At 40.8% G+C, this 27,784-nt stretch overlaps 1 protein-coding gene across 5 annotated transcripts; it reads right to left on the bottom strand.

The window, feature by feature from the left end:
• Window positions 1–1,331: 1,331 nt before the first annotated feature.
• Window positions 1,332–25,802, bottom strand: mef2d (myocyte enhancer factor 2d). Of its 5 annotated transcripts, none has more exons than XM_079367375.1 (14): window positions 25,552–25,802; window positions 19,333–19,508; window positions 19,107–19,255; window positions 16,406–16,609; window positions 15,958–16,095; window positions 15,197–15,416; window positions 14,186–14,242; window positions 13,364–13,545; window positions 11,980–12,009; window positions 9,012–9,141; window positions 8,699–8,879; window positions 7,133–7,201; window positions 6,267–6,317; window positions 1,332–5,809 (listed from the first exon to the last, which is right to left on the bottom strand). In XM_079367375.1, exons 3-14 carry the CDS (start codon window positions 19,158–19,160, stop codon window positions 5,335–5,337), a joined length of 1,791 nt encoding a protein of 596 aa, XP_079223501.1. In that variant the 5' UTR covers window positions 19,161–19,255; window positions 19,333–19,508; window positions 25,552–25,802; the 3' UTR covers window positions 1,332–5,334. The 5 variants fall into 5 exon arrangements, with proteins under 5 accessions (XP_079223501.1, XP_079223502.1, XP_079223504.1 ...); XM_079367376.1 differs by having other exon boundaries at window positions 19,107–19,217; XM_079367378.1 differs by lacking the exon at window positions 6,267–6,317 and having other exon boundaries at window positions 19,107–19,508.
• Between the last annotated feature and the right edge of the window lie 1,982 nt (window positions 25,803–27,784).

The following is a 27,784-nucleotide window of genomic DNA, read 5'->3' as shown; positions in this document are numbered from 1 at the left end:
CTTTTTCACATATCAAGAACATTCAAATATATTTTATAACCTGTTGAATGTAGTACTGTTTTTATCTATGATTTAACAGCTGCATCAGTTCCTTTTGTAGTCGCTGTTTCTTTTTACGTTTTGTTTTTTGTGAATGAGCATTTAAAAGCTGTTTAATAAAGATTGGTTGACACATGTACAGTATGGTGTGCAAACTTATGTTTCAGATCCAAATGAAGTGTTGAGAATGCGTTACCCTTATGTTCATTGATTATCTGTCCAGCCAATAAGAATCTTGATAACAGTTCATTTGTCACACAGCTGCCTTCTTTAAGGGCATATTTCATGTTAAAACTAAAATATTCGATGACTTAAGAAGTACCCTTCTTCTTCTTCTTCTCTTTGTTACAGCAGTAAATGCTGCTTTCAAATAACTGTAGTAGGAAACAAAATAATCCATGGCTCTTCGACTTCCGCAATAATGTTGCTTTTTTTAAGGAAAGAAAATGTCTTCAACATTCCCTCAACACTGTTGCGGAACAGGAACAAGACATTCTCCTTGAATGTCCCACTCCCTATGTTCTCGCCTGGTCTTGCATTCACTCGTCACTTGATATCAAACCTTTACATATCTTTATAAACATGTTTCAGCCTGTGCAAGAATTCCAGTAAACCCCTCTGAATGAGCGCTTCACTCCTATAAAAACATGAAGAAACTCAAATGTTTCTGCATCTGTGGTGGGCTTTTCCAGTCACACGATAAACATTCCAACTACAGATAATATGATTATTCTAATCAAAATGAGATTTTAGTAACAAATATTTTCAGGATCTGAACGATGGAAAGCAGTTTTGACACTTGAGAAACATTAAGCCCACAACATTAAATCACTGAAACTTGTTATTTTAACTCCAAAATTCCAAAAGAAAAACAGGACATGGACTTAACTCTCAGTCCAGAATCCAAAACATCATATCTAACTTCTAGAGTGACAACACCGGACCAGTGTGTTTGAGCATTAAGGTGAAGAAGATGGGATTTGGTTGCTATGGTAATAAACTTTTTTACATCTCTTGTTTTTGTTGATTGGCTCACACAGTTGCTTCCTTCTAAGAGATCATCTATATTTAGCCGTCTTATTATCACCAGGAGTGTGAAATGAAGCTTCATTGCACTTGTTTGTAACCGTGACAACCCAGTAGAAGAAGACAAGAAAATCCTTCCAACACCAATCAATGATTTAATTAAATGTTGATGTTTTAAGTGTAGGAATCTAGCTAGAGGCAGATGTTTTTTTTCTCCTTTCTCTTTTTTATATCATGTGACAGGAAAGAAAATAAACAGACTCAAGTTCATTTCACTCAGTTTGTCTATTTAATATATAAAATACGGTAAAACATACGCAAAAAGGGTAAGGTCTCAAGGGACTTGGATACTTTGGTACAACAAACACTTTTTTTGTAAAAGCGGTATAGAATTTTAATAACATATCAGTGCATACTTTGTATATGAAAATATACACAAACTGTATATCATTCTCAAAAAAACAACAAAAAGAAATATTTTCTTTACAACAAAAACCCAAAGCAGACTAGCTCAACACAATATATTAGCTATAAATTTCATCTTTAGTATTTCATATGCTACATTATTCGGAGTTGTTGTCAAACTCACTTGTGATGCATGTCCTTTATCGTTACTGTGTGTAACACAGGTTTTCTTGTTACATGTATCCCATGCATTTACGTGATTCAAATTATTCATGAATAACTAATTTCAGTTGTTTCCCGTTTTTATAAATATATTCTATATCTTAATTAAAATTGCAGCATTTAACTGGTATTTCCTTCATTGCATTTGCTAATACCACAAGAACTGATCGTGCAATTTTCAGCATGTTGTTTAAAAAAAGGAAACCAGTACTATATGTTTATGATAAGGATGAAAATATAACAGAGAGAGAGAGAGAGAGAGAGAGAGAGAGAGAGAGAGAGAGAGAGAGAGAGAGAGAGAGAGAAATCAAAACAGTTAACTAATCTACACAAAATAGCAATAAAATAAAAGCTCCATAATAATATCATCATCATAGTAATAATAGACAATGGAACTGTCACCAGCACAAATTAATCCAAAAATAGTGAGATTCTAAAAAACATTGTACACAACGAGTAACAGGGGTGCAGGTTTCATTTCTCATATAGATTGTCGTGGGACTACACTGCCAGAGAGGACAGAGAATCTTTTTGTACATGAACAAACCTCAATCGGTGTGGTGTCACATTTCAGTCCACCATCAGCGCCAACAAACACAAACACTTTACAAACTAAAGGATTCTTTTGGATAACTTCAATGGAACTGTGTGTGAGGTAAAACAGATCAGCAGCTCTGTCTGAAGGTGGGAACTTTATATGGCTAGATGTTGAAAACAAAATGTTCAACACTGAGTTTTCTTTAAGGACGTTGGAGATAGCTGATACCACTCTTATGACTCGACGGTAGTTTAAGCTAGAGCCAGCAGCCTGTTAGCATAGCTTAGCATCAAAAATGGGAGAAAAAGATTGGAATACCTGTCAAGTAGAAATGGACAATATCTTTGTATGCGTTTTCATTCAGATGCTTTGATGCATGTTTTCAATTTTTCACAAGAAAAACCTGAGACAAAATAGAACATTACATAAAAAACTCATCAAATTATTGCCAGACAGATTTTGCTTCTGGAGAAAACGGAGAAATGTTTGTATATTTCTAAACAGGAACCACCAATAAGTATGATGGTAAATGTATATCATTAATGTGTGACCTTTCACCCTGAAAGATGTGGAATAGAAGTCATGAAAACAACAGATTCTCAATGTTTGCATAACATCACTGGATGGAATAAAATCTTTTAAAATGGACTGAAAGATGACCTGGTAGGTTTAGTTACATTAGGAACAGGCTGACTGGAAAACGCATGTCTTGCTAAGCTAACTTGTATCTGGCTGCATCTTCAAAATCACCGTCAGAAATTAAAGACACGATCCTTTCACTCCATTTCTCTAAAATGTTTCTCAAAACGTTTGTTTACTATTCTTTTATCGGCACGAGAGTCAAATGTTCTCCGACGCGATAAGTGAGAGTGAATGTTCAAATGTTTGCTGGGGATGATCGGCAGAAGGAAAAAACCTGAAGTCCTCCGAGTGAAAAGCTTCCACACTGTCCAAAGAGGGACGGAAAAATGACCTGATCATGAAAAACATCAACACCGCTGTGAAAATATCACACTGAGGTTCTTCGACAGATCTGTGGTGTTGGTGCGAACGCTGGTTTGACTCTGCTGTGACCAATCAGGAGCAACAGGTCAGCTGTGTCCACTTCCTTTACATCACCTTCACTGACTTAAAAGTGAAGGACAGTTTAAGCAGATCGTAAACAGTCTTTCGCGCCATTCTGCACTTTGAGCAGCGTCTCACTGGATTTAAAGGTCAAGCAATCAGGAGAAACGTTTCTATTTGTAGGCTAAAACAACCCGTGTACACACACTCACACACTAACCTGAAATGGTTCCGACAGTTTTTACTAAAGAAACTTACGATTAAACAACAAACACAGCACTTGGTAGCCAATCTCTTGACTTCATTTCTATGTGAAAAAAGGCAAAAATCTGTGTCTGCTTAATGTGAAAAGATCTAACATGATTCTTTAAGCGTCAAAGAAGTGATTCATCTCTTAACTACACTACAAGTGAATGGCAGTGTCCTAATCATTCCATGTTCTCGTGGTTATGGACGACTTGACTTTGATCGTGGGTTTATTATTATTTTTTTTTTAAAAAGTGTGGTACAGTAGGAGAATATGATGACACCACAACCAAGCAGGCCTCCGTGTGTGAGGGACAGAAAGTGCACACACCATCAACACGAGCATAAAATAGGTTTACTGAAACAAGTTCGATCCACTAGCACAGCCTAGTGTGGCGTTTACCCCTGCACATATCAATTTCACACTCATATATGCAAACAGATCCACTGAGAATCAACACATTGCTTGTTTTTAGGGATACCTAGCAAAGTCTATGCAAATATATTCATATGTACATACACGTGGTTTGAAGCTGAAAAGCTATTTTTACTCTGTCGCCAACTGAAGCGGTAGAAATATAGAAAATGTCTTTTTCCTTACACTTTTTCCAAACACGGCAAAGAGCTAAGGAGAGCTAGAGAGAGCTAAAGAGGACATCAAAGCTTTTGTATAAGGAGTGATTTTTATACAAAGTCAGAATTCCTACTTCTGGACAGCTAACAGACCTTCAAAACATTTTTTTTTTTTTAAATACCAACAGATAAAGAACACTTGGACTGAAAAAAACCAAATACGTCCCTACCTCAAAAACAGCCACCAAAGGCTCAAAAAACTCTCGCTATGCATTTCACTGGATGGCATCTACTCCTCTATAATAAGCTGAGTGCTGATTGGCTGGATTTCTGCTGCAACAAATACCAACCCAACTTCCAGAGGAGATGAGAAGAGGACGGGAGGAGGAGCCTCCAGTCTAAAGGAGATAGTGCTGAAGAATTCAAAGAATCAGTTCCTGGTTCTTGTAGTTTTTGAGACAGTGTGAGTGATAATCCGTCTGAGTCCCTGCACACTTCGCAAGAGGCATTTGGCATTTTTTCTTGTTGCAGAGAGGTCGAAATTGGCACTCTGGCAGGGTCCCTCAGATGACCCTGTGTGAGTCTGTTCGCTCAGTGCCAGATTTATCTATGCTCAGCCCTCAGACGTGTCCAGATTAAGTTTAATCCAAAAGTGCAGTTTGGAAGTGACTTAATGGAAGAATGAACGGCACACAATCCAAGCGGCGCTGGGTTTAAAGAGTGAGTCATACAGCAAAAGTCCCATAATGACAACAAGCCACCAATCACACTGCGAACAATGTAGCACAGCTGCGTGTAAATACATGAAGGTTATGCAGAAACCATGTGAAAGATAAGTGTTCTAACAATAAAAATGACTATAAGGGGGGGGGGGGGGGGGGGGGGGAGTCCATTCAATCAACAAGGCTTTAAAAATCTACTGTTCAAGGGATGACCCAGGAAAAAAAAATCCAGCTAAGCATAAAGCTGTCGTCCCTCTCAGAGCGCGATCCCCACAACATTTGTAATTCTTTTCTGTTATTTGGCAAAGCCTTGTAAGTCTGGGTGACGCAGCTGAGCTGTATAATTTGGGACAGAGGCAGATGTGTGATGATAGTGTCACATGGCAGTGGGTGAGGGGGGGGGGGATTGGGCAGTGGGCTTTTAAGGATGAGTGTGGGTGTGTGTGTGTTTGTGGGTGTTTTGAGTGTCACCAAAACCTCAATGAGGGTGCAGAGCCTCTATGTTACCCAGGCGTCCAGTCTCATGCGCTTGATGTTTCCTCCCTCCTGCTCCTGCTCGTTTGACGCCCTGAGGAGCTCGGCTGAGGGGCTAAAGTCGGGCGGGACAGTACGGCTGGCAGGTCCAAGGCTTCCTGAAGCTCCTCCCCCTCCCCCTCCTCCCCCTGCGCTGCCTCCGCCTCCTCCAGTTGCGCCGCTGTCGTCGCGATCGCTCCCTTCGAAGGAGCTGGCGTTGCTGCTCACGCTGTCTGCAGGTGAGCGGCCTGTCGGTGGCTCCAGGCACAGAAGGGAGCCTGGGTACTGCGGCGGTGCGGTCAGGATGGATCCAGCTGTGGTTGAGGACGGCGTGGAGGAAGATGGAGGAGGGCAGGGAGTACTGCGATCCCGACCGGGCGAGACAGGCTCTGACTTGATGCTCACGCTTGAGTTGTTGCTGACGATCGGCATGGCGCCTTGAGATATGTGAGTCACAGGCCTGAGAACGGGGTTACAGAGGACAGAGAGAGGAAGGCAATGAGGGACAGAACGAAGAGGAAAGGCCAGAGACAAACAGACGGATGATTAGCGACTTGACAACAGGCTCATGAGAAGCATTACAAGGCACAGCAACGACAGAAAGCCACACTCCTTTGTTCAAGAATTTAATTCGGAGCCTTCAAAGCAGAAAATGTGTCCCCAAAAGGTCAACAGAACAGCCCAGGAAGCGTGAAATGATTGGTGTGACAAAGTGGCTCGCAGTGAGGCAGCTACCATGTGATGTGTGAACAGAAAATCAACAGAAAAATAATGTCTGGTTAGAGATCGTAGTGGAAACCCGGACTAAGTCTCTTTCCTGTTTGACTGCAGACAGCAGCAGACATGCTTGGGGGGGAGGGGGGGGGGGCAGCCAAAAGCACACAGACACACAGGAAACAGGAAGTGTGATACAGTACCGGCCCAACCACTCATCTCTACCCAAGAGCAGGTTGGACGGAGAGCCAACACTGTGGGGAGAAAACAAAACGTTGGAGCCCAAACCAAAGAGAAGAGGTGGGTCAGAAGGCATGTGTGGAGAAAAGGGTGAAACATTATTGCGAGCAAAGTCTCTCCGACAACAGCAATAATGTTAGTATGTCTCCGTATCAGGAACACAAAGACCCCAATCTGCTGAATATGTGTGTATGGTGTCAGAGTGTGTATGGTGGCCATTAAGGATAAAAGAAGCATGCAGGAGTGAGTGAATGCAAACCGTGTCAAAAGTAGCCGATGATGCTTTCATGGTTTAATTTCTTTCTTTCTATGGCCGCCCTCAGAAGCAAGTGATGAACTCTAGTGAACTCTACTAATATTTTTATGACCAAACGACTAAATTTAATAATGATCTCGCCAGAAAAAACTTTTACGTATTAAAAAAGAAAACTGCGCCAGAATACAAAAAAAAAAAACAGCAATAGAGTAAAGTAAATATGAGTTTTCATTCAGGGGGCAAAGGAAACACACAGCTGTGTGCTTCATCCATGTGTTACATACATGTGACAGAAACAAGTGTAGGTGACTTCAACTAACTAACACTATGTGCAGTCGATGACTTCAACTGATCAGGATGAAATGATCCAAAAATATATTCATCATTCCTCATCAGTAAAATGTCAAAGGTTGATCCAGTTAATCCCTCATCTAATATTTTATCCAATCAATGTTTGCCTCTTAGTTTAGTAACATGTGTTTCATGTAGTTAAATGCAAAGTGGACTACAAACCCCCCCTACAGACAAGGTCAGGACATGTCACACACGCACACACTAGCAGTGGCTGTTCACCTCAGATTTGCAGCCATACTGGACACCTGGCTAGACAGCTCGCTGTTCTGTTTGTCCATGCCCCACATGCTGTGGACGAAAGGAGAGAACACACTTAAAAGATCTGTGTTCATGCTACCAAATACCAAAAAAAAAGAAAAGAAGCTAAAACACGGCAGCCCTGCAAGATCCAGCTCCCACAGCAGCGCTCACTCTGAAACAGTCCACTAATCTGACACAGACGCTTCACTTGAACCTCAAACCAAAAATAAGAACAACATGAACATTTCTGCAAATGGTGTGAACAAAACTCGTGTGATTTTTTGTTTTCGTCATCTATGATTGAGTCAAATCAAGTGAAAACAACGGACGCCACTCTGAGAATCCGCCTCTTTTTCTTTGAGGAAATGTTTTCTTGAATTCTGTCTTTAAAGCTAAATATCATGAATGTCTATGAAGGGTTCGGGCTTCAGTAAGTAGGACAGCACTGAGACACAAAACCAGTGTGTGTGTGTGTGTGTGTGTGTGTGTGTGTGTGTGTGTGTGTTTCTCACAAATGTGAATCGACTTGTAATTTTCATGTATTGTCAAATCTGGGCCTCTTGAGATGTGGCTTCACATGATGTGATGCAGGCTGCAACTTAAAGAGCAACATATCTCTCAGTGGATTGAACATTACTAAGCTTCTTTTTTTTTTTTTTTTTTTAATTTACAGTGTGATTACATACTTACCTTTCACAATAAAAATCCAGCATCATTTCAGAGGTTCTATTGTTTTAGGTCTTTGTACACATTATAGCTTCTAAAACGTTCCCGCCCTTACAGCCACAGTTTGACACTGTCTTTATATCAATGCAGAAAATAAGAGCAGATGATTGTAGCTGAACACTGCAGTGTTCTTAGTTTAGTCTTAGCCATGACACCAGCTCACAGAGACACTAAATAAGGCGGACCTTTAAAAAAAATGATAATTCAGATATTGCAGATTGGTAATTGTAACTAAAAATAGATTTAGATTTTTGTCATGAAACTTTTTCCCTGGTATTGATTTTTTAGTTTTTGAACTAGGCTCCCTCTCTTCTGTTTAAAGAAAGGTTCATGGAGAACTCCTATGGTTTACTGATGCTTGTTATATGAGCAGATGTGATAGATTGTCACCTTGAACAGATCTCTTGCCTTAATAAAAGGCCTTTGAGTAGCCATCAGTACAGCAGCTATTATCAATAGAGGATCTTTGAGGCAGCAGAATTGTTGTTAAAGAGCTTCGGCTCCAGATACAGCAGAAAATATTCAGGTTGATGTTATGAAGCGGCAGAGATGGAGAGATGCTGTGAGAGACCAATTCACCGAAACAAATGTGAATTGCTTGTCGAGAAAGTCATGGTATGGATATCATGCATTCAGACTGGAAGTTTGCCAGTTAAAAAAAGGGTCATCAGTGGACAGATAGTTTTGACACCAGCCTGTTTAGCAGAAATATGTCAGCTGCACCGACACCATCTCCCCCGACACCTGACGTGAGAGGCCGAGATCTTCAGTCAAAAAAGAAGAGACGCAGCGCTGCTTTGAAGATCGATAAAGACTTACACCAAGTTGCTGAGTAATGAAGGATTAAGTTGTTGTTGTTGCTGGGCCTGCTGCTGCTGTTGCTGTGGTTGCTGGGAAACAGCCTGCTGCTGTTGCCATGGGGACACACTGGTTGGCAACAAACCGCCAGGTGACGCCAGAGCGTGGAGAGCAGTGATGTCTGCACTTGTCAGCTGGTACTCTGAGAGGGGACAAAGGAGAGGAATTCCAAAAGTGAATGCTCAAAGTTTCAAGATTTCATCACCTGGAAGATATTTGTTGGTGTTGTTTAAAACCATCTGTTTCAATAAAAGATCTTTGGTGTTCGGTTTACCTGTGTTGTACACTGTGGGCATGGCGGAGAAGGGCAGTCCTTGTGCCAGGAGGCTTGGTGTTGTCACAGAGACCACTGGTGTGGTGAGGCTCTGAGCCACTTGAGCTCCTGCTGCAAGCCGCTGAGCGTTCTGCAGTCAGAGGAACATTGACGGGTTAGTCAGAGCAGAAACATGGGCGCAAACTGCCAGCTCTGCCCTGAAGCTAAGTGACTTATTACATTAACGTGAGATCGTTTCTGACATGCTGGGAATGACGATATGGTTTGATTCATAATGAGGTTCAGAGTGGAGTAAATCTCAGCGACATGTGGATTTACTGTCAGGAGGATTTTGATGACATGCATCAACACAGTTGTTTTTTAAGTGTGTGCTGTATTCAGACGTATTACATTAAAGGCAGATAAATCAGCAGTTAGCTGTATAGACGGGGTTGGAATGCATTTTGTCCTGCAGTTTGTCTTAATTAAAAAAGGAAGAGAGAAGAGATGAAGGGTTGTTAGAGATATTGCAGTTCTTTGCTCAGGACTTTACACTCCAGGGATGTGGATTTATTCTTTCTATTACAACTTCAACATAAATCATTTAATCACAATGTGACCTAATGTAGTGAAAGGCTGCTTTTACTAATTCAGTTTGTATTTGAAAAGCAAAGTCTGTTCTGCTTTTCTCTTCTTAAACCTCGACAGTATTTTCAAATATAAGATCCTCGATCCCAATCATATAGACTGTAGAACAATATTTAGTGCTATTCATTATTTCAGAAATGAATCTGCTCCTAATGACCTTGATTCATTGACTCGAGATTAAAAAATTATAGAAAATGCCATCTCTTATAGACTCAGATCGTCTGAGTACGAGTGCAAATGAATGAAAAAAAAAACCAACACTCCCTTTAAGGTACATTTTGTATTATCCAGATTAAATGTTTGGACATGTGAAAGGACTGTTTGATTTATCATATCCGTGCACAGTTTATTCCTTTTTCAACACTTAACCCTCAGAGGGAACAACAAAGGGTTATTAAAGTCTTTAAACAGTCTCCCATAAAGGAGATCCATTAAGGTTTTTTTACACCAGTTGAAGGTTTACAGCATTTCAGAACAACATGACAAATCCCTGGCTGAGTTGTTCCTGTAGATCTACACGAACACTTGAAGCTATCTGGAACTCTTTCAGATCTTGTTTTGAATTTGACTGGCTGATCTCGTGTTTCTCCAGCGGATGTCACTAAAGGTCTCACAGTGTGATACCTGTGCGCCATATTTTAATGTTTCCATTAGTCATTTTATATTTAAGGCTTAGGGTGCAAACCTGCTGCTTTCTCAGTGTTTGGACATTAAGTCAGACATTCACAAGACAAATATTCAGTGTTTCTCCAACACAGGTGCAGTAAACACACTGTGAGATCTGTGAACTGCTCCAATGAGGTTTGGTTATTATGAAGCCGCTCTGACAGACACAAATCTGTGTCGTAAAACAACACTTTGTAGTCTGGTACAGCTGAATTATATTGCAGATAAAAACAAGCTGACGTCATTTGTTACAGAGGAATAATAAAAAGTCTGCATAAAGAAGCCAATAATTCAGGTCTGGAATTACACTCATGAATTGTGAGACCTTGTGAATGCAGATCATCCAGAGAGGAAACATTGTGCCTGAGTTATGACTGTAGTGTTGAATTTACAGAGAGAGAGAGAGAGAGAGAGAACGAGAGGAGACAGACCGCAGAGACGGCCAGATTCAATTAACTGCCTTTGTGAAGAAGTGAGGCGGGGCGGCCGGGTGAGGGTGATGAAAATGAATCACTCGTCTCTGGAAAATGAGATTCCTGCCCATCAACTTTGAGAGGAAGTGTAAAGAAGGGACTGACAGTGTGCAGCAGAAATCAGCAGCTGTCCCCCCTCTCTCTCTCTCTCTGTCAGAACGTTCAGCCTCGATAAGGAGAGATTTAACAGGATAAAACACTTTCTCAATCTGTTTAATACACCTGCACCTTTTTCCAATTATTTGGGGGAATATCAAAATTTCATATATTATTCCTAATAAATAACCTAAGGACAACTTATTGCTGCAACTGTTACATATTTTTATTGCTGGTTGATTTGCCCAATATTTCAGGGAGTATGGAAGGATTGATTTGTGTTTAGAAAATAGGGATACATACTCTAATTATTTCTTCGAGGCCCCATCGACATATTGAAATAGCTTTTTGGTTCTGACTTACAGCCCAAGTCAAATGTCAAATGACTAAAAGTTGAAAATTAAGTTACTGATCCACACAGTTGTGGCCGAGGGTTAGGGGTTAGGGATTAGAGGTTAGGGTTTAGGGTTTAGGGTTTAGGGGTTAGGGGTTAGGTTTTAGGGGTGAGGGATAGGCAACTAAAGATCCAGGGCCAATTGATTCTCAAATGTTGAATGTTGTATATTTTTGTTGTAAACGTCAGTCATAGCAAATGTGACCCAAATGCCTTTAATGTAATTCCAGTGAGCTTTATATCAACTGTACTTTATTATTTGGTGGAAGGTAACAATGAACCTTTGTGTGAGTGTGAGTGAACAGGGAACATGCTCTGCAGCGCTTCGCACCACAACCTCGTGTGAAAAAAACAAACACCCATGCTCTAAGTGGCATCAAATGATGAAGTTAATGGGCCTGCTGTAAAACTGACAGGATAACTGGTCAATTCCACTGAAACACAGAGCACTTAGTACAGTGAAGGTTATTCTACGTTATCAATGAGAAGAAGATGATTCTATCACTGCAAAAATGCTGCAACAACACAACCATGAGTCCTGAACCACATGCAGTCAGGTTGGGAACCACAGGCTGAATCTCAAGTTATGTCAGTGGAGCAAAACCAAAACAATGACGGGTCTAATGTACAGTGTTGCAACCATGCTAACAATGTCACACAGTTGATAGCTAGCTACCGACTCATGCGAGTGACTGACATGAGGAAAAATCACCTCGTTTACCAACTCCAGCTCATCGTCTGTCTGTGAAGGGCGGTAACAAAGACAATTAAATTCAACTGTCAACTACTGTCAAAGAAAATAGAGTCATTTAAAGTACATCCATGTCGGTCAAAATGTTCTGCTCTTCTCAGACTCATTAGTAGCTGTTAAGTTACTGTTGATAAAACGTCCCTGAACCTGCTTTTTGTTTTCTCTTCAAGCTGTTGACCCGACTCTAATAAAGAGGATACAGAGAGCTTCCAGCAGATATATGCCTCTTTATTCAGTAAGCAGACACAGTTATTAGGGTCAACATCAGCTTCCTGTTGGCGTTGTGTTTCTGGTTATTTGATGACTGTGAGGCCAATGTTCACTTCTTCTTTGAACTTTGTATTGGACTCCACTAACTCCTGAAGAAAACATCAGACTGTTTTTGCTTCATAATGTCCTCCTACTAAAAGCTTCTTTCACAAAGCCAGGCCTAACTCTTCACTTTAAATCTTTGAAAATGCTACAACAAGATCTGGCTAAAACCCATTATCATTCTGCCATGCACACTGTATAATACTTTGAATCAAATCAAATTATTATGAGCCACATTAAGCCAAAGATGCTATATCAGCACCCATTATTTTTTCAGGTATTGGAACAAGTCTTGGTGCACCACTTGTGTACCTTTAAAATACCCTGAAAATGGTCATCTGACCATCTAAAGGATCTATGACAAGCAGACAAACATTATCTGCCAAGGAAGCCAGCGTGGTATGATCAAGAGCTCCAGAACAGCTAACCTGTGGTGACGTCAATGTTTGATTCAAGTCTTTCAGGTCCAACAGGAAATAATGATCTATTGGTTGTGGTTTGCCTACTTTGTCAGACAAGCTAACAAGCTAGCAAGCTAACAAGCTGGGTGCATGTTTAGTTCAAAGGGTAACTAGAAATCTCATCAGTATGTCAGTGGGAGATGGCTGATTTATCCAGGACTTTACGGAGTCTGCCAGAGTCAATAATGAGAAGTAGAACATTGAGAGGAGAGCACAAATCTTGGCTCCAAGGTTTTTTACTAAAAACACAGAAAAGATGCCAGCCTCTCAAAGACTGTTTATCATCATTTCATTCTTGGATTTCATTTGATACATCAATATAAACTCCCAGTGTTTTTGTATAATTTCCATCTCATTCACTGGGCATTGAAGGCTGACTTTGAGATCAAATGAAAATAATTTCTATCTCCTTGCGTCTCCTCACAAAACTTCTGGGTTTCAGGGTCTTGCTTTAGCTAAGATCTTTGTTTTTGTATGTAATCATAGGAATTAAAGCACCACCTTTTTCAATGCTGATGGTTCAAAATGTGAACTTAAAGCACCCAGCGCAGGTTCTGCCTGGTTAAGCTCACCATCTGCCTGAGGCTCTTTCCGCCCTGTGAGGTGATGACTCGGAGGTCTGGCTTGCGGCTGTTGACCATCTGGGGGCTCGGAGGTGGGGGTGGAGACTTGGCCGGAACTACTTTCCCCAGACTGTTGCCGTTGGAAACAGTGAGGAGACCTGGGGAGGCCCTGGCACTGGTGTATCCATTAGCTGCGGGATGACAGAGGTGCGAATGCACAGAAATCGATCAGAAAATCAAACAGGTGAATGCAGACAGCAGGGAACAGAGAGTGTGTGCACTTTAAAGTTGTGTTAAAATAATCCTACAAAAGCTTTCTTTTATCCTATTTTTAGAGGCTCTAATTTAAAGATTTGTCAGCGAAGAAAGAAGAAAGCTTTCAACATCTTGTCATTGAAGACAAATCCATTCCAATAACAGCTAAGACGATGATTTTTGGGTTAGTGATGATTGGACATGATGTCTACAAAAACATGTTCCTTCGTTTTCAAATCTTTCAACGTTTTCTTTGAAATGTCAACATTTGCTCAAATAATAAATCCCACTTTAGAGCCAAAGACTTCAAAATGTCCTACACGCTTTTTACACTTTATATCAAATAAAATGAAGTCTACCACGTCAGCGCAACTTCACAATGATCACAATGTTCAATGCTTTAAATCTGACCACACGTCCATGAGGTAGTGCTGGACATTTGGGTTAATATGTAACATGATAGAGAGAAGAAAAGAGGAAGAAAGCTAATTTCAGGCAAATACTCTACTAATGACACAGAGCATCTTAAAAAGAAGCAACAGGCCAAAACTCAGGAACAGCTATCAGAGTACTCACGGACTGGACTTGGACATCCTCCGTTTGAGTTATTCAGATCGCCTCCGAGGAGAGCACCTTTAAGGAAAAGGATCACATGGACACAACAACGTCAATGGAGAACAAAACAGACAATACAAGCTTCCTGAAAACAAAGAAACCAACTGTACACCTTTTTCTTTTAAATCCGCCAAAATCTGAAAAAAAGGGAGCAATTGAAGTGTTGGAAATTATTGAGAAAAGAAAAACTGATGATAAAATAAAAAGTCCAAAAACCTACAAATAGACGCTGGAGTGTGTTTTTTCCACTGCGAAACAGAAGGTCAACAACACAAGCTTTCAAACTTCTGAATATTTTACTACGACTCATCAGCAGAAGTCCAAAATAGCATTTAGCTTCATCATTTCTACTACTATCATTACTCTGCATACCTGAGTCTTTTTAGTACAGACAAGAGCATGCCATCCTGCATGTGCACCTGTGAGTCTTTCATCTTGAAACATGAGTCCGAAAAGGAAACTGAGACTTTATTTACACTTCATGCAGGCTGAGCAGATCAAATAGCTATCAATGCACAAGAAGCCAAATGTAAATACATCTAAAAAAGGTGCAAATCTGCTCAAACATCCACCGGTGAGAGCAGTTTCAGTTAAACACCATCTTCACTTCAACAGTAAGCTGAAATACTCTCATACACAGGTCTGTGCTCCTAACGCTAACTATACTAGCATCATTGTGGCGAACTTCAGTGGACCGATGAGTTTCATCTTCTCGTAATAAACAGCTTCAAGTGCATAACCAACGCTTCCACCGAGGGTTTTTTGGGGGACTTTTTATTAGCTGTAGTTACATACAGTATAAAGCTGCATTTGAGCTAAAAGTGAAATAAGAGTTACATTAACCTCTAACATGTAACATGAACATTTTCACACACCTCAGATTAGCTCAGTGCAAAAGAATGCACACTACTAAGTCTCTGATCGCAGATTAAGCGCGCGTTTCTGTTTCTGATGATATCTTGTAACGCTCACCTGCACTGGCTGGTCGCTGTGGCAACCCAGGTGACACTGCATTTCTCTGAAGAGTCGGTTGCTGCTGTGGCGACAGGAGGTGGGTATCTGTGAGCGTCGAAGATGTAACATAGGAGGTAGTTACCAGTGCGTTGCCAGGGTTACTGAATTGCAGTGTGCTTTGATTGGACGACTGGACTGTGACAGGCATGGAGAAAGTCTGGGGCTGAGCTGCCGTTTGCTGCAAGGACACAAAATGATTGTTAATATCCATCGTACAGAAAAGAAACAAAAATGCGTCTCTGCTGAATCAAAGACTTGACATGGTTTGTTTTAGATTTTTCTACACTTTTAAATGTGCTTCACTTGTATTCACTTTTTATAAAGCCTGTCTGGTTTTTATTCACTCTGAAGTGTTGTGTGTTTCTGACGTGCACTTTCCCAGGAAGGTGAATACCTTTACTACTCCAAACATTCTTTTCTGAATCTTTCATTTTAAATGATCTAGTGTTCGAGGACACTTTTATGTTTCTTGTCATGTACTAAGAAGTGTAAAGAAGTGTTTATTTATCCCCTGGGATGAACTAACATTTCTTCTTGTCTGTGTGAAAGAAAAAAAAAAAAAAAGTGTGAAACGGGGAGTTCACACCAGAAGCTGTTTCCTGTGAGCCATTTGACAAACAACTCTACAGTCAAAACAGAAGCAGATAAACCCTCATTTAAAATAAAGTCTGTATAAAAAAAAGAAAAGAAGTTATTGTTCTGCAGCTTAGCTGACTTACTCCGTAGCGTTTGAAGAGAACGTCCAGGTCCTCTGTAGTCTTGCGGTACTTGTCATCATTAAGGGGACTTTGGTCGATGGAGTCCTCACCGTCCGGCTCTGGACTGTCACAACCGTTGAAGCCTTTCTTTCTCAAAGTCTGTACAAGAGAATGGAGATGAGTAGGAGGAATCTTTAGGTGATCAAATGTGTGTTTTACCCGAATCCCAATCCATGCCCTGAGATAGATACTGACCTAACACTTAAATTAACATGAATGTTAATAAATGATATACAACTGTAGACTTCTAAACCTGGCAAAACTTAGGATTAACGATGAAGTGAACGAGTGGCTTTTCTTTATCTGTTGTCTACATCATAGGAAGGTGCAGCTTCTGTGACAGAGGCGTCACAATCTGTTAGAGACAAGGTACACGAGGCTTTAAGGGGGCTTGCTGGGATGGATTTACCTCGATGATGTCTGCGTTGGTTCGGCTCTCGTGCGGCTCGTTGTACTCTGTGTATTTGAGCAGAACCTTGTCCATGTCGGTGCTGGCGTACTGAAACAGCTTGTTTGCATGATTAAAGATGATCAGCGCGATCTCGCAGTCGCACAAAACACTCAGCTCGTAGGCTTTCTTCATCAGGCCAAACTTTCTCTTTGTGAACGTCACCTGAGAGAGGACAGGGAGCGGGAGGGGATGGATTGAATAAAAGTGAGCTAACAAACTTTGTATGAGTTTTGCTACACACAAAATAAGGTTCCTGTAGGTCAAACACGTTTTTCCTGTGTAAAACTTCCTCATATCAGTGTTTCTCTTACCTCTCCTTCTTAGGATTAAAACACTTATTTAGATAACAAATAAATAATGAAGATTAAAAATCATGACTCGGGAAAAAAAACAAACAGATGATGGCCTGACATATTCTGAGTGACGCAGAGATGACGTCACATGGACCAAAAACATTTTCAGAAAGTTTTTTCGGTTTGCCGATCTCAGGCTGACAGAACAATGAGAGACAATCAGTGGAGTCAGTTTTTAGCTTCAGTAGTGAAGCCTCATTGTTTTATGACTCATAACTATTTGCACTACAAAGGTTTCACGGTGTCAATCAGTGGGCCTCTGTTGTTGTGCTGAATATCTTAATGTGAACACAATCAAACATTAAAGATTCATTTTCATTATCTAAGTTCTCTGAATGCTGAAGTCAGCACGAAGAGCACACTGTGAAAACAACGACTCTGGTCGGTGTGAATAGTTCTGCGTAGTCAGAGCTGCAGGAGATGGACTTGGTATTCAAACCAAATCAAAAACATCCTCGTGGTTCACATAAACAGAGATAAGAGAGGAAAAACCCTGAATAATATAAATGCACGTTTTTGTCCGACGACTCATCCGACCCAACCAAGAAAACAGAAAGACCTTGGTCCTGGAGGAGAGCATCAGTCCCTGTGAAGGAGCGGCAGAGCTGTGATTATAGATGTATCGCAGATACAAACAGCCAAGTGAAACATTTGACGCGTCTGAGCAAAAGGAAAGTCACTCAGAGAAAAGTTACAACACCATGTCGACTGAAGAAAAAAAAAAACATGGAGGACTGAGAGCTTCAGGCAAATGTCTCTGCAGTGTGATGAAACCAGAATTGAACTTTTCAGTCGTGATACAAAGCGCTTTGTTTGACAGAAGTCACCTCATCCATCCAACAGCTCCACTGCTGTGAAGTGTGGTGGCAGCCTCACACAGCGAGGGCTTGTGAAGAGAAAAAGAAACGACGATTGCAGCTGAAAAAGGCAAATTCCCGTCAACAGCCGGCTTTTGAGTATTTGACACCGCTCACTGCAGAAAATGTGCGTATTTGAACGGTACAGTGAAACAAGGAATTCAACGATGGAGCGCAGAAGAATGAGCAAGAACAAAACCTGAGAGTGATTTCAGTCCATCTTCAATCTGCCTGATGCTGCCAGTGAATAATGAAGATAGTGAACAACGTGAAAATCAAGAGTAAGTCTCTGAGCATTTCATGAGCATGGGGACAATATTTAAAAATCATATCAGTGCTCTCACTCTATGAGTTCTTAGATCGAACTTTATTAAAAAGGTAAAAACCCTTTACTGTGATTTTTATATGAGAGAAATAGGAAAAGGATGATTGGCACATCTCACTGTGCAGACTGTGCAGGTCATTTCTCCATGGAGACATACTTCCTCGTGTTGCTGCATTCAGCGAACAGTTTGCTTTTGGAAATAACACGATGTTCTGTGGGTGCAGAAATCACACACACATTATAAGAAAATCCATCATTAAGGTCACAAACAAATCCCAGAACAGGTGAACTCTTTCTGCAGAGGAAGATCATGTGATCAACCACAGGATGTGATCACACATCCAGAGCGTCGAAAAAAGCAGCTGGTAAGCTCGCTCGTCAACTGCTACACAACAGTTTCTGAAGTTTTTTTTTTTTTTTCTAATTCATCTCAACACAACAGTAAGATAACTTATTTTATTTGATTGACTCTGATTTATTCTTCTTTAAATTTCTTTTAATAGGTTTATAGAATTTAAAATGTTAACCTGAAGCAGAGTGAAAAAACTCGTCAATAAAATAAAAACAAAGAAATGAAAAATGTTTCACGTGTCGAAATCACTTCAAAATAAAGACAACAAAAGACGAAGGCAAAGCATGAAGTTAAGACAGAATGAAAAGATAAGTGGAAACCACAAGAGGTCTATTTATTCCATAGATGTAACTCGTTTGTCTCGTTTCACTTTTTAAAAAACTCTCTCAGACAGCTCGGCTGACGAGTCCAAAGGAATATCAACCTCATGACATCAAACAGTTTGTTACCGTTCCTTTGAGTTGTTTGACTTTGTGTCAACAGTGACGAGTTCCTTTTTCTGTGGTTAAGTTAATGTCGTAACCGTCTATGTGCCAGAAGCTCCTTGCTTCATTTCAAAATAAAAGCAGGTTTGAATTCAAAGGGAAAGTAGATGGCTCTCAGCATAAGACAATACAAACATTCAAAATAAGAGCCTAATAATTTATTTAAAGAGCGAAATAAAATAAATTTAAAATGTGAATAAAAATGTGATTAATCTAAGTCTACACCAATGTTTTCAGTTTTGTGGCAGCCAGCCCTGACCTAAAAAAAAACACATAAAAAGACTCACCTGCTTGTTCCTTTCGTCCGTGATACGCTGAATCTGAATCTTTTTCCTACCCATAATGCTTTGCGGTTGTGGACACAAATGTTGTAGTCAGTCAAGTGTAGAAGCCCCTCTCTGAGGGTGAGAGAGGAAGTGCCGCCTGTGACCTCTTACTTCAGCAACAAAAAAAAAAAAACAGTCACACACAATCCAGCATCCGAGGAAACACGCACACACGCATTTCTCTGACCAGGTGTGTCGAGGTAACTTTTTCCAATCCTCCGACTGACGAATGCAGAGAGCGAAGAGGAGGCGCTGCAGAGATGTGTGAAGAGGAGAAGACCTCAGTTCATGGTTTGTTCCACAGGGACCAAAGTGACAAACTTCCCTGCAGCTGCTGCGCTGGAGGAGGACGTCGCTCCTTTCCTGTGTGAGACACACACACACGTGCACACACACACACGCACACACACACACACACACACACACACACACACACACACACACAACACGCAGGAAACTTGTCAGAGCAGTAAATCAATTAAGATATCTCAAATGAGATTGAAGTACTATAATCCTGTCGTGTAAGAGAATAGAAGTCATCCTCAGATGAACCTAAGACAGAGTGTGACTGTGAGAGAAGGAGGCTGAGGTGAACTTATACATCCAGGAGCACTCTGTACCTGAAAGACGCTCTGTGACGTTCAAAACCAGTCAAAGCGGTTTTTTTTGCTTTTGTTTTTTTTTTTATCACGTCAAGCGCAGAAAGTCTAGCATCAGACGAGCACCAAAAGATGGGCGTTCTGCTTTGATCTCGTGCTCTGAGACTCTTGTTCAGCCGTCACCGAGACCATCAGAGGAAGGGTTTGTCTCGCCTCTTAAATCCTGCTCAAATGCACTTTAGCAGGTCAAGATTCTTTTTTTTTTTTTAGGATATACAGAGTTAAAAAGAACTTGTGAAAATACACACTTTAAAGAAAAAACACTAAATCTTAATAATTTAATTAAAACCACACAATAGACGTAGCTGCTTAAAGTTGAGGTAAATACTTTTTTTTCTATAGAAATTTTAATTTCTAAATCTGGAAATCTTGATGTTGATTCAATGATTTTTTTTGGGGGGGGGGTGGCATTGACAGAATGAGGACACGTTTCAGATAGAAGGTATGTTGGTGTGATTAAAACAACAACAAACATTTGCCGTCTCTGTACAGCAGTTCAGCAGCCATCTTCGTGTGTCAGCCACACTGATCTCCTCCTCGACGTGAGAGGCCCAGAGTAATGAATAAGAAATGACAAATAAAAAGGCTCGGGATGAACGAGAAAGCCTTCAGAGCTGTGCGGCCTCGACACGAGCTCCAGCTACACGTTTACCACTCTCTCTCTCTCTTTATAATGCCAGTGTGCTTTCTCTTCTTCTGCTTGTTTTCAGCAGTTCACACACTTCGCTGTAAACAACGCTCTTAATTAATCAAAACCAACGTATTCTCATTTAATAGTCAAGAGCATTTTCAAGGCACTGTAAGCGGAGACGTGGATTGATAATTAAACGTCTTTATGCCATTCAAAGAAGCTGAAGGTAATGAATACAACACACGCCGTATTCTTCCAGAGGTACAGCTTTAAACAACAACTGTTTAAATCACAACTCTGACTTCAACTCTGAATGAAACCTGCTCAGGTGTGATGCTGATTCTTTTGATTTGGGAGGGCTGCTTTGTAGCATTTAATCAGCACTAAGCCTTTACTTTGACATGGTGTGATAGTCAATCGACCAAAACAGTGCAGAGGGGATTTTAAACGCTTCTATGCTTAACGTCATTTCATATCGAGATCGGATGATACACTCCTGATTTGAAGAGACCACTTTGGGTCTCCGTGAGATTAAAGCAAACATTTCAACTCCTTTCTGCCATTTGATTGAGTCAACAATCCAACAATAAATCAAAAATACATCTGATCGACTGATGATGATGAATTAATGGTTAGCTACAGCCTTGTTCAACTCAGATTTCAGAACAGTGCTGATCAACCAGCCATTCTCACACAGCATACTGCTTTTCCTGTTCGGGGTCACGGGGGGGAGGTGGAGCCCATCCCAGCTGTCGTTGGATGAGAGGCGGGGTTAAACCCTTGACTGTTCACTGGTCTGACACGTAGAGACAGATTTAGGGTCACCATTGGACCGAACATGCATGTGATTGGACGTTAGGAGGAAGCCGGAGAACCCACGAATGCACGAGGAGAACATGTACACGCACAGAGAGGATCTTCTCCGACAGGGATTCGAACCAGGGACCTCCTTTGCTGAGAGGCAACAGAGCTCAACCCGGAGTATCAAGAACTCCTCCTGTCTGAGCAACACCACAAAAAGACTCCTGATATACTGTGATAAGAGTCAAAGGGGAAACCTTACAGTGACACATTCTGAACGTGTTCATCTTTCACATTGTTCAGCTCTATTGGAGTTTTACAATTTAACTGAATGACACATGGCATAATAGGGTTGATTTTATTGGTTTCAGTGTGATTTTTCAATTCCTTAATAATAAGCGAGGAAATGTGAGCAGCTTTCAAAATGAAAACAGCACATTTGGAAGTGAAAATGACACGGTGCTAAGATTGTTCCCGAAGGATAATTCTTCATAGCCTCAAAGCTGCAGTGAACACTGGCAATAAAACACGTGAATAATGAAGCTCGGAGAGAAACTGACAACTAAATAGTTGCAACTATCACAACACGTTCGGTATCTTCAGCTCTGAAACTATTTTTCTTCCCTCCCGGTCTCATACTGAGGCTCAGCCCTGTTGTGTGAAGTTTTCCCTGCAGTCTTGACCCCGTGTGTCCGTGCTTTCCTGTGGGATTGTTGTGAGGCCAGACGGAAAATATGAAAATGCCAGTGGAGAGCACATAGGGGCCTCCACAAACGACATTTCAACACTTCAGAGTGTCCAGCTTGAGAATTAATCAGAAGCTGTAACAAAATCCAGCATATTAAGTTCTTCATTTCATGGCACAGTTAAATGGCGACTTCAGCGTTCAGGCTCTCTGCTGCTTATGAGCGGCGTACACATCGGATAAACGGATAGATATCAGCCCTGACACTGAGCTCAGAGAGGGCGTCGGGTGTTTGACAAATTCACTTTTTTTTTTTTTTTAAATCTTAAATATGAGTGAAAGTTAAAGTGTTTGCACTGTGACCAGTCCAGCTTGGCAGATTGTTTGATTAGCTTTACAAGTAAACTTACTTTACTGGACTTTTGCACAACATGATCCATTCTGAGACGTAACTTTTGATTTATTCATTTTGCATTTTTCAGTGTTTGAAGAAAAAAAGAAAAAGTGTGACAAACGCAGATCACATTTTACTGGAGCAGGTCTTTAAGGTAAGCCTCTTACAATCAACTAACTGTTTAAGCTGTGTGTTACAGCTTCAATTAGCTCTAATTAGGTATGACACAATTTCTCCATATACCTCTTCAAACTGTGGAAATACCCCCTTAACACAAGTGTGTTTGGTTGGGAAACGCTGATTTAGAAGTGGCTCATCATCACTTTATTATTTCACCAATGAAAAGGTTCATTTAGAATCAAAAAAGGCGGAGGTTATTCATACGCCTGTTAGGAGACACTTATCTGTCAACCTGCGATATTTTCTTTGATTAGCCGAGAAATGACCAAAACTGGGCTTCACTTGGAGGCTTCCATCAAGCCTCCATCTCCCTGACTGCCCTCTGCATGGCTGCTCCCTCATTACTGTAATTGACACGTTCATCCCTCCTCGTCCCCCCCCCCCCAAGGCGCTGATGGCTCAATTAGGTGCTGGCCTGAGGACTGATTGGATGCCAAGATAATGAGTTCGCCGCTTGGCTTAAACAACATCCAGCCAAATCACGCTCGTTTTGTGACATACGCCTGGCAAAGACGATGAAAATACCATTTTTAGAGCAAGTCTACAGACACACGTCGATTAAAGTGGTGAAAACGAGTGACTTAACTCATTATCTTCCTTTGGTGATTCGGGTGAGCCACAAACATGTCATTGGAATCGTCCAAGTGAGGGTTATGCAACCCTTGAATATTGTTCTGATGAAGGACAGGGCAATCAAGCTCAGGGTAGGCATCTGTCCGTTTTGGAGTAGTGTAATTAGTGGCTGTGACCTTTAGCGGATCATGCACTAACCAATGTAATGTGCCAAAGCCCTGAGATAAATGGTCCGAGACTCAAACGTGACTTGCAGTGGGGTCTGCTCCTCTGAAGCTCTCTGTTGGAGCTTTGGGACGGTCTTAATGGCTCAATCTCAGCCCCCCATGGACAGCACTGATTTGCACTCATATAGACGTGTGACTCTGCATCAACATTTCACCTGACATTGACCAGGAAAGGTGGGGCGATGACAAATTTATGGATTCGGGTCACGGGCAAGCACTAAAAGCTGTTAATGCTTAATGCTAATTTTCTATTGTTTTTATTGATTATGTTTTGTCACACATTTGTCCGAGGCGCCTTCATACTCCTTTTTTTATCAAACCATCCATGAAAACACAAAGAAAATACTCTTTTACTCATAAGCTATAATCTCATAAACATGCATGATGTATTAATTAGTCATTAATGACTTCATTGGTAGAAATGTAATCAACCATTTAAATTGTGTAATCATCTATCCAACTGTAGAAAATGGAAAAAGGTGCCACTTGTCACCTGAATCACTCGGTGAAAGGTGATTGGTCATTTGTAATATTGTAGCATTGCAATGTAGCATTGCTAATTATGTAGGTCACTGAATACTTACTGCTCTCAAACACTAAATTGAAGGCTTCTTGAATGCAGCATTAAATTATTTCATTTTGTTGAAAATAAAATCGACAATAAAGCAGAGTATGCTTAAGGGTAACATGGCAACATGTCAACCCGAATAAAGACATAGTTAAGCAAAAACCACTTCCTGTACCAATATGGTCACTACTTGGCAGACTTCAGGTTCCCATGCACCAAATGATGCTAAAGATGAAAAACCTGAATGCTGTTGTCACGAGTTTTTGCTGGGGACTTGTAGGAACTATTTCTCAGTTTCATTTTGTTCATCAACCACTCCCAGCTTTGAAGGCTCAAAGTCCTTCTCATAGGAACTGCAAGTTTCAACAACATTGTTGTTTTAAACATCTTCATTAAATACATGTCTATAATAGCAGCCAATACGTGGATTCAAAGGGAAAACAAGTAAAGACAGGAGGAATCTATGTGGAACTACTCGGCCCCAATAATACACCTTAAAGATAAAGGATTTAAACCATATATAGATATATATATATATCTATATATATATATATCACTTTGCAATGACCAGCATGATGCTATGAGAGGTGGTTGATGGAATGTGTCATGTGCGCTTTCAAGAGTGCATACAGATGTTGACATTAATCCATCTGCAGAGATGGATGGTACACATGTTGGTGGTATCGCTCTGTCAACCTGGCCTACTTCTAGCCCAGCAGCTTTGGTATACTGGGATGGCATAGATAGAAAATCATGGATGCACGGGCCAATCTTGAACACATATAGCCACACTAATTAAACCACAGTCAGTGCTTTGAATTGATTGAGTCTTGGAGGGTTGATGTCAAAGAAAAGTAAAGAAGTAGTAGTAAATCAGGCGGTGAAAATGTGCTTTATCTCTCTACAGCCTTGTCGTTTTGAATCCTGCATTAGTATGTATGTCTTTTGTTCAAACACCACGCTACTCCATGACTAAAATCTACCGTAAACCCATGCAAAATGCTATATTTTTTTCTTGAGGCGCTTGCTTGGTAAGGAAAAAGCAGCTGCATGAACAGCTTGGAACAATAGGTCACTTCTGTGTAGTTTTTCCTGTTTTCACATTGATCTCATTAAACCACCAACCATGTAAAATGTGGTATGCGGAGTCCACGTGAGGGTAAAACCACCTCTTTTTTAAAACCAAAGCATGAGCAGCACTCGGAGCTGTAATATCCTCGAAACAGTGTGACAGATGGGAGTCTGAAGAGCGAGTAGGCCCGCTGACGGCAGACAGGTACCCGACAGGATCTAATCTGACAGGTCGGAAGCTAACACTGCAACATTGTGTCCTTTGATATGTTTACAAAAAACAATCCGCCTGCTTTCAGGCGTTGAACAAGGGACTGGTTTACATAAGGAAAAGACGAGCCACTCTAGACAGGCCATTTCACAATTTTCAAGTTACGAGTCGACCGACAGCCATTACCTTCCTTACCCTCTCCATTTAACTGCGAGCTGGAGCGCACACGCACTACTTTACATCAAAATACGGACATTTTAGTATTCAATTAAAGGCCATTTCTTTATCATGTACACCATTACACACTTCCATGCCACTTTAATCAATTTTAAAATTATAAAGCGAGCAGGTTTGTCCTCTTGTGCGAGGAAAAAGACGCAGGAAGGAAATGTATCACTCCACTTACCCTTAAATATTGTTGATAAAAAACGAAAACAGGCCTGCTGACACCCGCTCCAGAATCGACCCGTCTTCTTTGCGAAGCATTAATTAGGAACGCTTAATCAATGTCTCTGTTTACATGAATCCGCGGCATTTTATTCCATTTAATGTTGAAGTAACTATACTGTCCACCCAGGCGATACAGTGTACCCAGTGTACGATCAACGTCATTGACATTAGCCCATGATTGACCCATCGGGAATCCAATGAGATCCTACCGCGAGGGCCTTCAGCCCAATCAGAGCGCATTGTCACTGAAGTAGGCCGGCCCGCAAGAGAGGACATGACGGAGGTGACGGCCATGTTCTGCAATAGTGTTTGTATCCCTCCGCTTCAGTATTTACCTTTGCATGATTTTGCATGTGGGGAAAATGTCACTGTCGCCCCTCTGTACCCTGCCTGCTTTCCATAAGGAGAACCCGCTAGGCCATTTGTTTTTCTCACGCCAGTATTCACCACATACCGACAAACTTCGAATAGGCTAACCGTAAAGCCTGTTACGCATATTTTAAGAGAAATGCTGAGTGTTATGAAGCGTCGTAATTTGTTTCCACTGCCCTTATTTTTAACATGCTATCCGATGTGAAGGCATTCGGCTAATATGTAGACGGATTTTGAGTCACCTTGTGGAAAAAAAAAAACACATTATAAAGTAAATATAGGGACATATTAACAGTAGGATCGCCATAAAATTTCTAAATTGGTAACATAAATCTGAAAATCGTTGAACTGCAGGCTATTGTAGTCCACTAATGTGCAGTCATGTAGAACATTTCCCTTGTATGCCATATGTATGCCGAATCTTTTAAAAAATAATATTAAGTAGCCTACCAATAAAACAACCCCAGTATGCATCTTAATTTAGTTTTTATTGTGTCAGATTACAGGGTTGGAATAAAACACTGTGGGCCAGATTATTTTAAAATCCATTCATATTCCAAATCTCCCACCCAATTTATTTTACCAAATTATTTTTTTATAGTTTACAAACTAGTCTTGTGAATTGATTGTCAATTGATAATTTGAAAGTTTCTCTCAAGCAGACGAGGCATTCAAGGTCACTCAAACGCAAATACAGAAGCACACTCAAGAAGTGTAATAACATATTTTTGTATGTCTTAGAAGGTGCAGTTTTCTCAACATTTCAGCGTTGAGATAGAGCTTTACATTGTGCTAATAGGCTACTATCAAACAAAAACCATGAAGGCCTCCAAAGTGAAATAGATCAGAGAGTAAGTACAACTCAAGCAAGGATCTAGAAAAACAGGAAACAACGTCAGTAAGTGCAAACGTACAGCCTTCAGATGAATGGACACAGGTGCTGACAGGCAGTGCATGCACAACCTCGACAGCTGTTCTTGACATTTAAAAAAAAACACTGGGACTTTGTCTCAGAGAAATATAAGAACACAGTTCTTCCTGCCAGATAACCAACATGTATCAATAACAGTTTGTGTTAATTGAGGAGTTTTAAGTTTTGGGCAGTGACTCTTTTCATTTAACTCTGTTAGAAAACAAAAAAGTGTATTTTCAAAAATGTGAAAGTATTCCTTCACTTTGCAATCAGTGGTTACAAGATAAGACATAAACAATGCATGAAGGATGGATGAGGGGAAGTAACTCATCAAGGCAGTCAAAAAGATAGATTGTAAATGTCCTGCATTTATATTATTGTGCTGCCGGCATTGTTCTTTTCACCTCTGGGTTTCCAGGCAGACTTGTGTCCTAGTTTAAAAACAATTGCTGTATCAGACCTGGTGCTGCGGACTGCTGGGAATACAGGGGCCGACAGAGATAAAACACATGACACCTTGGAAAACTGCCTCATCAGGGACGTCTTGGATAAGAAACACAGTATCAAAGACTGGCTTGATTTGTTGCATTCAAGCCCACAAGCTACAAATAGGCATGAAGATGAGTCACAGACAGATCTTACAAAACTAAACTCATGGACATCACTGTTGACCAGAATAAGCAACAGAGCAGAAGAATAACCAGGTCTGCTCGTGTGCACAGAGGAAATAAACCATGTTAAAGGGACCAAAACTCCCTCGAGAAAAGCAGAGTGCAAGAATCCTGTGATGACCTGAAAGTTTCGAGAAGTTCACAGAAGTCGTTTGAATGGAGTCCAGCAGTAAGTAGAAACTCGAAGTGTGTAGCATCATAGTGTCCAGAGGCAGATATAAGAAATGAAAAGC

The sequence above is a fragment of the Symphodus melops genome, assembly GCF_947650265.1.
Source record: "Symphodus melops genome assembly, chromosome: 18".
Lineage (NCBI taxonomy): Eukaryota > Metazoa > Chordata > Actinopteri > Labriformes > Labridae > Symphodus > Symphodus melops.
Note: the sequence above shows the minus strand (reverse complement) of the source record. Positions and strands in the feature narration are given on the sequence as shown.